At 39.4% G+C, this 14,011-nt stretch overlaps 1 protein-coding gene across 9 annotated transcripts in view; it reads right to left on the bottom strand.

Moving 5' to 3' along the window:
* The window catches only part of LOC118738009 (uncharacterized protein DDB_G0280205), a 98,677-nt gene that overhangs the window by 66,213 nt on the left and 18,453 nt on the right, over positions 1 to 14,011 (bottom strand). For 2 of the 9 annotated variants that reach the window (XM_036468874.1, XM_036468875.1), the window contains exon 1: positions 9,620 to 10,052. The exons of 4 other annotated variants lie outside the window; for them this stretch is intronic. Coding sequence is in view for 2 of the 5 variants with exons in the window: in XM_036468870.1 (XP_036324763.1) it covers positions 8,186 to 8,188 (3 nt within the window). In the remaining 3 variants the exon portion in view is untranslated. Of the gene's footprint in view, positions 1 to 8,185; positions 10,054 to 14,011 lie in introns of those variants that run through there. 3 more of the 9 variants (XM_036468870.1, XM_036468871.1, XM_036468872.1) reach the window with 3 other exon arrangements.

Below are 14,011 nucleotides of genomic sequence, written 5' to 3'. Positions count from 1 at the left end.
GGTTTGTAGTGCTAACTTGACAGCATACACCTAGTCGATAGAATTGGGATATTGAAAATGTTATAACGGCATTAATTGTAGCTTTTTTGTTGTAAATTTGTTGTGGAAAGAAAAAATTTTTAGCTCTTTTGATAACAAAAATTAGTTTTTAAAAATATCTCAAAAAATATTGAGAAAAAGCACAATGGTTGCTGTGTCTATTGCGAAATATCCGCAATCAATGAAGTGTGAACCCCGTCCATTTTGGTATGAAACGCCCCATATGACTTTTTACACGAACAATTCGCTATTAGCTTATATTGTTTTGTATCAACGACTGATAAATTTATACTACTTCTCTGTATTAAAAAATTTTGGTAGAAAGAAGTATAATTAAAAGTATAAATGAAAAAATAGCAGTATCAATTTTTGGAACCGCTAAAAAAGTATTATGTATATATAATGCAAAAAAGTATAGATACGAGCGTTAGATATATGTACACAAAGTCTCTTTTTTCCAGCACAAAGTTCACTAAGCATATTCAATACCCGTACAGTAACACTGAATATGCAAAATTAAGAGCCAATCAAGGCAATCAAACATACAAAAGAGGCAAACTTCAAGTACGAGTACGGTTACAGTAAGCTGGACATTTACACCTGACGAATTGCGATGACAAAAATGATAAAATAATAATAAAAACAAGCCGCAACTTGAAAACTTCAAAATAGATTTAGTAGATTTCACTGGCAAAAAATAAAAGATATGTGTTTACAATAACAATAATAAAAATATTGAGGCAAATATTTAAACATTCACACATACACAAGTAGATTTAACTGCATATATGCATGTGTATACACGAATGTATTTTTTTATTTATGTAGAGCTGCTAGTATCGTCGCCGTAACTAAGCGAATGCTTGAATTTATATTAAGTAAATGCAGAAAAAAGTAATTAAAATTCCACATTGCTATGCGACGGCACAAATATGTACCTACATACGACACAGCCTAGCAATAACCACAAATGACTCTAAGCCGCGATCAAATATAAAATATTAAAATAAATATATACATAGATAAGAAAAATATGGCTCCAAGTTTATACATACATATGTACATATGTTTGTAAGTGTTTGTGGATTTCAAAAAATGGCAACTATGTGAATGGTGGCGCAAGTGGTATGTGGCAAATTTGTAATGTCTTGGATTATCGAAATGAAAAATTCCATTAGAAAAATTAGCTGCACAACGACAAACACCAGCAACAACAATAAACTTTGAACATTTTATATGTATGTATGTGCTATGTATGCCTGGCTTTGTATGGAGAAACCAGCGATTTTGCACATTTGTGAATATATTATTAATTAAAAGGCAAAGCAGCAAAATAAAAATAAATGCATTGAAATGAAAAATGAAGTGCTACCAAAGCTGTGACGCGACAAGTGTCGAAGAAGAGAAACTTCGCTTTTCTTTTTTCGTTTTCTATGTAATGGCAGCGTAAAAGTGACACAAATGTGTATAGCAGCAAGAAGCACTAATAAAAAAAAAATTAATTCATATCGCAAATATTTTTGAGCAAACTTAGTTGAATGAATAAATAATGCGTGAATGCATTAGCGCGGAGTTAAAAGCATATGCGGAGAGGACATTTTGCTGATGGATATGTACTTGGTACTAGCAAATTAGGAATTTTAATCCCGGGATCCCGGCCGTTTTAAGGTCCCAAAAATCCCGGGATTTGTAATTTACACTAATCGCAATTATAGCAACTCCTTTTCTTGACCAGTATTGGCTATATTTCTTTTTTTATTTAATAATTAATATTTTTTTATAAATGTCTAGCTCATTATACCGTCAGTCAATAAAGTTTAGGTAAGGCGAATTTTTTACAGCACCGGCAACTATTTAATTTAAATATATTTTAAGTAAGTTTAATTCTACAACCAAACCCCAAAAAATCAGAGCTCCAAACCTTGCGCAAAATTAAAGAAAAAACCGCAAAATTGCATTCAAATATTGCACTTTTTATTTACACTCTTTAGAAAAAGGTTGAGTACGCAGTTTTTTAGCCCATTCGATTTTAATATAACAAAGTGCAAGTTTGAGATAGCTAGGACTTACCATTGATTTTTAGCATTTTTTTTTTTTTTTGCTGAAGGTGTCGATAATTTCTGCATATACATAAAATAATGTTCGATAATTTTTTTATATGGAAAATATGTGCAACACCTTCAACAAAAAAAGTTGCGAAAAATCAATGGTAAGTCCTAGCTTCCTCATACTTCCTCATACTTGCATACATACCAATCGTCGGCAAAAGCGACAACCTTCATTCCTTTTACTTTGAGATGTCGCATAATTAAGTTTACCTCCAAGAGTCGGAGGAGAAGAGATTGTAGAGAAGAGAGGATGCCTCTGGTGTTTCTTTTTCGCACCGAACCGCTGCCAATAGCTCGTTGGATTAATTTTCATGCTACTATACTTAGAACACGGCATTTATGAAAATTTAATGATTTCTCAATAGTCCGAATCACTTCGTGGAATGCACTTTCCCCATGTGAAATGCACTTTCCATATGTGGTTACTATTGCCATTGCTGATATGTAGGGCAATTCTTCTTTAAATTATGTTTAGATTAATTGATTAAGACTTATCGATCATCTTTCTTCATGCTTTCGCTCTGATAAGCATCTTGAAAATATGCTTGTTGAGTAAGTTGCCTAGCTTTCACGTGAGCGTTGCAACGGTGCAGTGCACCACGTCGTGTTGTTGTAGCGGCTACAACAACCCCGCCCAGGACGGTTGGTATCTCAGCCGTTGTCGTCAAATTCCACTAACGGCAACCCTAGGAAGCGTGCAGCTTCTGTGGGGTTTGTCCACAGGGACAAGGCCGTTAGGGTTGTCGGGTTTTCCGGGCATGCGAAGAGATGTTTCGAGTCATGTGGGGTCTCTCCGCATGCCGGACACTCATTCGGCACATCCTCATTCAACCTACTCAAGTAGGAGTTCAACCTGCTGCAGTAGCCGGAGCGAAGTTGTGCGAGTGTTGTGCGTGTCTCCCGAGGCAGATGAAGCTCCGTCTCGCCTATGTCCGGGGGTGGTATGCCTAGAACGGCATTCACAGGTCTAGAGTCTACATAACTCGAGACTGAGTCCCTGTGAATGCCGTTCAGGGCCTGTCTGTAAGCTGTCGGGTCCAGAGGTTGCTTAATGAACCTCTGGACTTCGTCCGTCAGTTCATATAGATGCCTCCTGACGTGCCTAGGCGAGGGCTTCTCTGCAATCAGCTGTCTGCTTGGGTGGCCACTTCTGTGGCTCCCGATCAGGAACTGCTTGCAGAGCATTATATTATGCTCCTTTACAGGGAGCATTTGCGCCTCGCCGTGCAGGTGGTTTTCAGGCGACATCAAGAGGCATCCTGTCGCTGTCCTGAGTGCGATGTTCTGTACAGTCTGTAGCTTCGTCCACTGCGTCCTAATAGTCCCTGACGACCACACTGGCGCTGCGTAGTTCAAAACCGGCCGGCCTATTGCCTTGTATGTTGCCAGCAACGTTTCTTTGTCTTTGCCCCAAGTACTGCCGGCTAGCGACTTGAGGACCTTGTTGCGGCTCTGTACTTTATTGAGAATAGCGGTTGAGTGCGCAGAGAAGGAGAGCAGGCTGTCGAATGTTACTCCGAGTATTTTGGGGTTATTGACCGTCGAAATTGGTATGTCATTGACGTGAATCCCCAGCGGTAGCCTGACCTCCTTCGTCCAGGTTGTGAACAGGGTCGCGGAGGATTTCGTAGGGGAGAGGGCTAGACACTTTGCAGTGAAGAAGCGAGAAAGTTCGGAGAGATAGCCGTTTACTTTCGAACACAGGTCATCAATTCCATTCCCAGTCGCCATGATCGAGCAATCGTCGGCATAAGAGACAATCGAGACTCCCTCTGGTGGTTGAGGGAGCTTTGAAATGTAAAAGTTAAACAGTAGCGGGGAAAGGGCACCACCCTGAGGAACCCCCTGTTTTATTTTTCGCTGCTTACTCGTTTTGTCTCTAAACATTACCGACGAATGTCGACCACTCAGATAATTTGCCGACCACCGTTTGAGCCTCTGTGGGAGAGAGGAGGCCTCTATATCTTCTAGTAGCGTGGAATGGCAGACGGTGTCAAACGCCTTTGACAAGTCCAACGCTACTAGAATCGTTCTCTCACAGGGACGGTTACGGTTAAGGCCACGAGTTATCTGAGTGTTTATGGCGTTAAGTGCTGTTGTTGTACTGTGCACTTTACGGAAACCATGCTGATGCTTCGCTGGGGTCAAGTGGTTTGTGAAGTACGGGAGTAGCAAGGCCTCTAGTGTCTTCGCTACCGGGGAAAGGAGTGTTATCGGACGATACGAATCTCCTTTGTTGGCAGGTTTCCCCGGTTTGAGCAGTGGGACCACTCACCCCACCTTCCAGATATCTGGGATGATGAGAGTGGCCATTGACAAGTTGAGGACCTCAGTTAGGTACGCTACCCCCGCAGGACCCAAATTTGTCAGCATCAGCATGCATATTCCGTCGGGACCCATGGCTTTGGACGCTTTCGCCTTCCCGATGGCCACTTGAACTTCACCGCAAGTGAAAGCAAGGGGGGCACAAGTTGTTGGCAGTTTGTGCAGCCTTCTGGTCACTCGACGCTTGCCTTTGTCCACCGGAGGATGCAGTATGAACTGCCGGCTAAAATCCGCTCCGGGTCCGACGAGGCATGGTCGCCGAAGGAAATTTCGACTCTGTCGTCGTGCTTCATCGGATTAGACAATGACCTCACGGTTGACCAAAGCTTGCTCACACCAGAGGTGAAATTACAGGTCTTCAGATGCTCCTCCCACTTCTTCCGCTTATGTACGTTTACAAGTTGCCGAATCTCCGCGTTGAGGTCCCTGATACGGGGATCTCCGGGATCGGCCTGACGAAGGCTATCACGCTCATCGACTAGAACAGCCGCTTCGGCAGGGAAGTTAGGACGTGGGTCCGATATACATCCTGCCGGTATGAAGCGAGCTGCAGCAGCAGTGATAGCCCTGCGGAACTTACGTTCACCGAGATGGACGTGGGTTGGTGTGGGGAGCCATGTCAAGGTGTTTTCGGTAAACTCCGCGTAACCTTTCCAATCAGCTTTAGAAAAGTTGATATAGGTCCGGTGTTTGGCGGAGGCAAAGTCGGTTGGTTTATCTATCGAGATGACTATGGGTAGATGGTCTGATGCTAGAGTCAGCATAGGTCGCCACGTTATGCTGTTTATTAGACCAGCGCTGACTATTGTGATGTCTGGCGAGCTACTGCAGTTACCCATAATCCTGGTGGGTGCGTCGTCGTTCATTGTGCAGAATGTCGAATCGTCTATCAGCCAAGTCTGTTCCCCTACGATCGTTTGACAGGCTTGAGTGCCAAAGATCGTGGTGCGCATTAAAGTCACCTACTACCATACGGTTTTCACCTCTGAGGAGCGCACCTATATCAGGGTGATATCCTGCCGGGCAGCAGGTGACAGGGGGTATGTATATGTTAAATATTTCGAGCTCGACATCGCCTGACCGGATAGCGATGCCCTGACATTCTAGGGCGGTATCCCTGCGGTCGATGTCTGCTTCGATAAGACGATACTGCACGGTGTGGTGCGTGATGAACGTTAAGCCACCACCATTATCTCGCTCGCGATCTCGACGGTGCACGTTGTACCCGGCGCAATTTAACAAAGTTGAATTGCTGTGCAACTTCGTCTCTTGGACCGCAGCTATCAATATACCATGCCGACACATGAAGACGGTTATCTCCTCAATCTTGCTCTGTAGCCCGTTGCAGTTAAATTGAAGGAGCTTCATGTGGTTCGGGAGACGTGTCGTGATGTGGGGTGTAAGTGAAGTGTATGTTCTTGCCGCCGTTGGCTGTGTGTGCTGCTGTGGTGATTGCCGCCCTGTGGTGGTGGTGGGGGGCGTCGCAATTGGGGTCTGCGACCGAGCAGCGCAACATGGGCCCTCGAAGTTCCCAGTCCAATCTCGCGTGGTACGCAGACCTGAGCATGCCCTAAAGTGGCACCAGCCAAGGCAGGTGTTGCACTTGACTGATGTCACATTACGGAATATCCTGGTCTGACATACCGTGCAGATTGTAGGGGGAACCAGGAGTTGTTGGCGGCGGCGTGTGGGTGGTGGTGCGGTTGTGTGTGTTATGTGGTATGTAGTGGCTGTGGTACGGTCTGTGGTGTTATTATGTTGTTGTGTTGTGGTGACTGTGTGAGTGTGTGAGGCTGCTCGGGCGGACTGTGGTTAGCCGTGGAGGCTGCTCTGTTTGAGCAACAGGGGGCCACGTACGACGTGGTCCACTGTCTATGTGCCCGTAGTCCCGAGCAGACTCTGAGGTGACTCCACCCCTCGCAGGCATTACACTTGACTGAGGTGGAGTTGTGGTGTAATCGTCTCCGGCATACACAGCAGGTGTATGTTTCTGGCCCTGGGTTTGACTCGATGCCAGCCCTGAGTAGGAGAATACGTAGTGAATGTAGCCCTATGGACGGACAACTTCTGAGATACTTCGCCGACCTAAACGGGTCTAACCCCGAAACAACAGCCCTTGGTCGGGTGAAACCCGAGTCATTCCGGTACGTAGAACCACGTCGTCCGGCCCACTGCTTTGAACGGATGGAAAGATTTAATAGCCCAGTTCTAGCTATCTTCATCGTATTTCCAATGTTCGAGACCCCTTCACCCTCAGAATTTCATCGGACGTACTGCAATCCCTAAACAACAGTCAAAAATCCTCATGCCCGTACAATTTGTATGGAGCATCCCACAATAACGTGGCGCTAACGCCGAGCAAATGATATTTTCATTTTTGACAAGGCGTTTTATGTTGAAGTTGTATGCAGAAGACGGAAACAGAGAAAAAGAACAAAAAAGTGAAAGAGGAAACGAGAATAAAAACGATAGGAAATGTGAAAACGTCAAAAGTTGCGTCGGGGATAGCGCGCACTGTCTTTCATTGACAATGGAAAACGCATCGCTTAGCGCTCCAATTTAGGGGCGCCAGTTACATAGCTCGTATCTTTTGGAAGACTTGATGTCGCATTATTTCTTTACAGCTCCATTTCTTACTCTCGTGTCTGTGCTGGTTGTCACGATTACTGCATTTAGCCTTGTTGAAAAGCTTTTGTGACATCGACGCCACGAAAAACAGCTCCTTATAAAAATGCAATTGCCGTTCGGAGTCGGCGTAAAACTACCGTTTGTGTGACGACATAAAAGACGCACTACATAAATCGGAGGAGAAGCTCATCAAAACACAAACATGTGTGTAGGTGTCAATCTATTATTATTAATTATGATTTTCGATCATAGCATTTCGCAAGGAACAGCCAGTTTCACGAAAACAATTTAAGTGAAGAATGATTTTTTGTTAGAATTTACTATAAAAACTAACAGAAGAGAAGAAATCAATTTTGTCTTAAATTTTTACTGAAACCGGCAGTAAAAATCTTTACTTCTGAAATAAATTTATCCTAAGAATGTACACGATTTAGCTTTCCCTGATTCCATATAAACACATTTGATGTTGCCTTTTTTAAGATATTTGCCTTTTCTAACTTTCGATTGTAAAGGGCAAGAAAACACCCCTTATTCCTGATAATATGAAAGTTTTATAAGCTCCATATCCAAATTGAGTCGAATAAAAATGCTTCCAGAAAACTTCAAAATGCATCTTGTGATTAATGTCACTACAACTATAGAGATTAAACTTTTGGGGGTTAAAAACTAAAAAAGAGAAAATAGTCAAATATTCAAAGTACAGATGTTTTATATAATGAAACTAGTTCATAGCTTTTCTCTTTTTTTCTTATAAAATAAACTTTTCTAGAATAAATATATATTTTGATTATTTTTCGGTTTTAGTATTTTTTAGCGCCTTCTTTTGCCTTTTCTGCGATTTCTAGTGCCTTTCCTGTCTATTTGCCTTGTGTATAGGTTTTCAGGTCCTAAAAATCCGTTCCCTAGTAAATACATAGGTGACTATTACTTACGACTAGATACAAACTCTTACCACTTGGGGGCAAGAATACTTCATAAATATTTAATAAGTTTGTACAAATATCTTAACTATTGTGACTTTGAAGATGCTCACAAAAATAGTGTGGTAACAGCGGTTGAATAGTAGCATACAAATAATTACTAACCATTTATTTAAAATTTATCATGCGTACAAGCAACACCACAATATTGTTGAAATAAAAAATTTATCCAACAATCAGCTGCTCAAACACGTATGTATAGATGTACTATATACTATGTCCCCCAAAGTTGATGGCAATGCTGATAACTCCGTTGCTTTGCAAATGATGTGTTGGCAATGACGTTAGATCTCGGCTAAGCGCTATAGCCATATGTGATTGTAGTTGTAATTTTGCATGATGAACACGTAGTAGCGTTTATTCGTTTATATACAAATTAAATTGAATGCAAAATGTCGAATTACAAGAGCAAGAACAGAAATGCACAGCTAAAAGATGCACATAAAGTATGAACGTCTGAGATAAGTTTATGACACTTTGACACTTATTAGATGAACATCAACTATGTGTGTGTAGTTACCGCGATAGTAACAGTAGCAAAAGTTAAGAAGTAGTACAAGCCAGTAAAATAGGCAATTTTAGTGGCTTATCTGTCTAATATCTGCCACTAATGTGTACATTTCAACCGGATATGCAACTGCAAATATGGATGCATATAAATGCAAATTGATTACTTGCGCGCGTTTATGATTCTACGAAATACATACACATATTTTTCATTTGCGCGACACACTTATAAATTTCCATACAACACGAGCCGGTAGATTTTCACTTTTTCACGCATCAGCTGATGTTTAGCGTGATAAATTTCACTTTTGAGCCACTGATTGATTTGCGATTTTTTTCTAAATTTTGATTCAACATGGATGTATTCAAATCTTTAATTATAAACGCTTGTACATATTTTCGCGCAAAAACTATTTTATTGTTGTTGTAGCACAAATGCAAAGAAATTTTGCTACATACTCTCTGTTAACTCAATGCTCCTCGTGGGGGGTATACCAAGCCAGCGATCGAGCAGCCACTCTATGAACACACACACGCACTCCGCAGCAGCAGCAAGCCCGTTTTCACCATTTATTTCAACGTCAATATGACAGTGTTATTCGTTGTTGCTGATTGCATTGTTTACGATCACCCAAATGTGTTGCGCTTACTCGTGCATATGTACGTACTTTTTCAGAGGCACTCGTCAATTTAGCGAAAATTAATGTATTGCAACGAGTTCAGAAACAGCGAAGAGGATGTGACGTCAGATGCACTTACATACGTAGATTTGTTTCAATACAACGAAGCCAGAATTAACAATTTATGAAATTGTTGTTTTAATTTGTGTTCACTTCTTGCTTTATACACATTTCTTTTATTATTAACTTTTTAATGTGCAAATTCTTTTATTTTCTTTTTTTTCGCGTACTTTCTAGTTGATAGCACACCATAAACTTGGCAAAAGTGCCAGCGCAGCGTAGCGAATCAACAGTAACTGGCACCAAATGTGGTAGAAAATAAAATAATATAAGTATACAAATACATACGTACATATAAAAAAACAGCACTAACACCTATAACAACGATAACGTAGTTGACAGCGCAATAAAAAACAATAAACCACGGCTGTGAAGTGGACGAAAATGACAACGTCGACGAAGGCAATTTAATGTGTATACGAGTAACAGAGTTAATTAATTGTAAATATGTTTGTATTTAACAATAAAAATTGCAACAATCTGAGGACACAAAGTTAAAAACCACTGACTGTTTCAGTGCGACCGACCGTATGACGGTGAAAAAAAAGTTAGCACACGAATGTTGACATAAAGTTTATTAAACCACAAAACTTTCATTCCGAAACACGTCTCCAATGTTGCTCGTGAATGGACTGCAGTTTGACAACTAAACAAAGCAGTCTCCGACTACCTACAGAAGAGTAGGTAAGCAGCCAACTAGTCAGCAAATGTTGGCCGAGTGAGCACAAAATCATATGAGAATCAATGTGAGTTGAGTACTTACGCGCCATAGTATAGTAAACGATCTTCAAAAGTGACACAACTCAAAATTTGTGGCATTTTTGAAATTATGCGCTAAAAATGTACACAGCTTTTATTTACCTTGAAGCAAAGGCTGGAGCAAATTTTGTATATAATTTGTTGAAAAACATAAGGCAAAGCCTACCTTGCGCATATGATTAGCAGTGCTGCGAAATAGTTTTTCGCATTTTCTGACGAATGTGTAATTTTAAGTTGTGTCACTTTTGAAGATCATGTGCGATATTACTACGTGTATTTTACAGATTGCAGTTGGTGGCTAAACAATTCGATGTTTCCAGCACAATTTACAACAAAATATGTATGCGCTATTGTATGTGAGTCACTTCGCCTTAACGTATTGCTTATACAGGGTGGACCAAATAAGACCTACCAATATTAAATACGTATAAATTCTTTATTTTTTAATATTATTATTTTCTTTCTGCATGTTATAGTTAATTTCTTGGAAAATCATAATGAATACTTACAGCAAGACCACCAACAACGACTACAATACGCTCTTCGCTTTACACAATTAGCACACAAATTTATTTTTTAGGTAAAGTTTTGATGTTGGATGAAGCGCATCAACAAGCAAAACTGTAGACCGACGGGCTCTGCACTGTCTGGTGCGGTGTTATGGGCGAAAAAGTTATCGGCCCATATTTCATCGAAATTAAGGATAAAATGCCAGAAACGATTTCTGGGGCTTCTTACAGAACAATGATTGACAACTTTTTTCGGTCAACGGCAGAGCAGCTCCTAATTTGTGGTTCCAACAAGATCGAGCGACTGCGCATACTGCTAGGCAAACTATGGACCTGCTGCAGTAGGTAGATAGGTGTTATTTGGCCCACCCTGTATATGTATCTTCTCGTACACTCACTGCTCCCTGCAGAGCACATAGGGGGTAACCCGCCAACGAGGTCTGATAGACAGCTGGTTTAACGCTAGCAAGCCTACACGCTCTAGGCTTGTTAGCTTGCTTTGGCTATTGCTGAATACCAAGTATATGGAGAGATAGAAACATCGCTAATAGAGAGCCAGAAAGCGTATGCAGTTGCTCACTTTCTATGTGAAAAACTCTCACAGTTGCTGGTGGTATACACTTAACAGCAAAAATATGTTTACTTACATACGAGTAGTCCACTTGCAAAGTGCGCTATGTAAAATTTTTTCGATTTATAGTTTTTGGTGGATTACGTTCCAGTATTTAAAGTAGTTTCATGTCCACTAAGAACACAGTGCAAAATACTTTTATATTCTGAAAAAAATAGCATAAAATGTTGACTCTTCTTCCAAAAGTCGCTATCATACTTATTTATAAACTTACAAAAGTATCCATCTCTGATGAACCTAGAAAACTGCTTTAGGTCGTACTTTTAATGTTATCTTATGTCATGGTATGTTATGTTATAATTTTATAAGGCTCTTATTTATCCAAATTTTCAGGTAATAATAAAAAAATATTCAATTTAAATGTTACTTGTTGTCGTAGTCGTTTTTTCAAATTTATGGCGCTCTATTATAAAATCACATAACGCTGTTTGCCAGTGGACTACTCATATAAGTTATCACAAAGTTTGTTAGTAGGTATTAAGGAGTGTATAGAAAAATGTAATGGTGATTGTGACCAACACCACTCCAAAAACTACCCTACCTTCAAGATAGGAACTATAATTGGCAGATGAATAGAAGACTTTTCATAAGGATAAAAAAGCTTTTCTATAAATTGTCTCGGAACTTTCGGAATTTTGCGGACTTATCTGTATTTTTCTGAGTTATTGTTCAGGACTTTTCGGGGATTATGTGGTCCAAAAGTAGATTTAAATTTTAGCGTTGCCTTTTCGGAATGCCTAAACAAACAAAAAGCAAAAATTATCGTTGACCGGCCTTGAAAATTATATGGCCGAAATTAATAATTACTTTTTGTTTAAAACAATGAAAGTCAAAAGTTGGCCAAAATTGTTCGATTTTTCGCTCAATTTTTTCTTCCAACCGTTATTGTAGAATTTATTTGATCAATTTAGGTCTATTAAATATTATAGCAATTGCAGCTCTAATAATACCAGTGAATTCCATATTTTTTAAAGGTTTCTTTTTTTTTAATTTTGGTATGTCAGTATATCTGAGGGCAACACTAAAAAATCAATTTTCCGAAAAAATGTTACTTAAGGCCTTCTACTGTGTGCGTGTTTTTTTTGTACTTTCAAGATATTCAGTGAGATATTTGCGAAAGCAAGAAAATAAACACAGCTGTGATAAAGGAAACAGTACACCAAAAGTCATGTAAAGCAAATAAAATTAAACATGACCTTTTTTATTATCAAAATGATTTAAATTAAGCACGAAAAATATTCAAATATCTATAACTCTCTCATTCAGCAGCGTTATTCTGCTGAGTTTTCAATAGGCAAAAAAGACATTTCTCGCGCTCTTCAGCTCTCCAAACCAACATGTTAACAAAATCATAACAGATGTTGCCAGGCTGCATGAATTTCCCACCATTCCAAGATCTGTTTGTTCTGTATGTCTGTACATATGGACGTTATTTCCCTTGCCATTGATTTTCGGGTTGTGTTTACAAAATTGTACAATTTATTTAAGTGAGTTTGTTTTCGGTGATTTATAAATGCGAGCAAGTATTTAAACAGAGTAAGGGTGCCGACAATACATAACTCGCTCACCCGTATGCCAATGAAGTGATTACAAATAAAGGTGTTTTTGAAATGCATACGACTGTTTTTTTTTCTACATTTTTTTTATTTTTGTTTTCAATACACTCCAGGTACTTAACGCTACTTAAGTGGCGTGCTTTGATGCATGTGGTGTTAGTTCTTCTATGTATGAAGGTATTCATGTATGCACATACAACCTGACTGAAGTAACGAAGCGCTCACTCAAGTGTTACTAAAAAGGCAGCGGCGGTCATAAACATAAATACATTCAAGTAATTGACTTGTGTTTTGAGGATTATAGTTTGCGGGAGATACGCTTAAAACTCGTAGGAAAAATGTAAGGTTTGTCGCAAAAAGATAAAACTTTAAAACTAAAAATATTTCATTAAAATTTAGGAGCTGAAAATCTGCACAGAAAGTTTAAGTATGCTGGTAACATTTTTTGTTAATAACGAAAATAAAATAACCTTACCTCCTGATTCATAAACATTCACTCAAGCCAATGTTTCTTTATTCACCCTATTTTTATGTTTGTCACTGTAAACTGGAGATGCTTGTTAATAGTAAAAAATTCTATGCTATTTAAGAGCGTAACTGTAAGTATAAATTGTTCATGTACTTAGTTTTTGTGTTAATTGGCATCGTAAATCATCTCTAAGAAAGTTCTTTTTGCCACAAACGCCAGCTAATAGCGAAACGAAATGCGAAAAATTTTAGTTTGAAATCTCGATTTTATAAGCGAACTCGGCCTTCGCAATTTCACGCTTTAACCGAAACCATATAAATCAGACTTTAAATTTTTATACAGAGCTTAGAAAAATTCAACAAAGTTTCATTAAAATTTTGGACTTTTTAATCTGAATTTATTTACTTATTTATTTATTTATTTATTTATTTATTACTAGCAAATGCCTGGCTTGCTTCGCGACGCCTTATAAGAACTTTTACGTTGACCAATACAAAAATGCAAAAACGGCTTGTAGTGTAAAATTTATTAGTTTAGATTGAAAGGACTAAAGAGCAGAACCTTGCTTACTCATAGGCCAAGAATAATAGCGCTGAGATAGCATTTGGGTTAAGTACTAATATTCTTCGATGTTATGAGCTCTTATTTCCACCTGTGAGATATCTGTACGTATTGCAAGGTTTGCCAAGAGTGCGTAATCTTCTATAATCCTCCTGTTCCCAGAATGAAAGTTTACCCGTTCAAACGGGGTCATTGACAC

This window comes from Rhagoletis pomonella, unplaced genomic scaffold (assembly GCF_013731165.1).
Source record: "Rhagoletis pomonella isolate Grant_MI unplaced genomic scaffold, Rhpom_1.0 Rhpom_scaffold_00004, whole genome shotgun sequence".
NCBI lineage: Eukaryota > Metazoa > Arthropoda > Insecta > Diptera > Tephritidae > Rhagoletis > Rhagoletis pomonella.
This window is presented reverse-complemented; position numbering and strand designations above follow the sequence as displayed.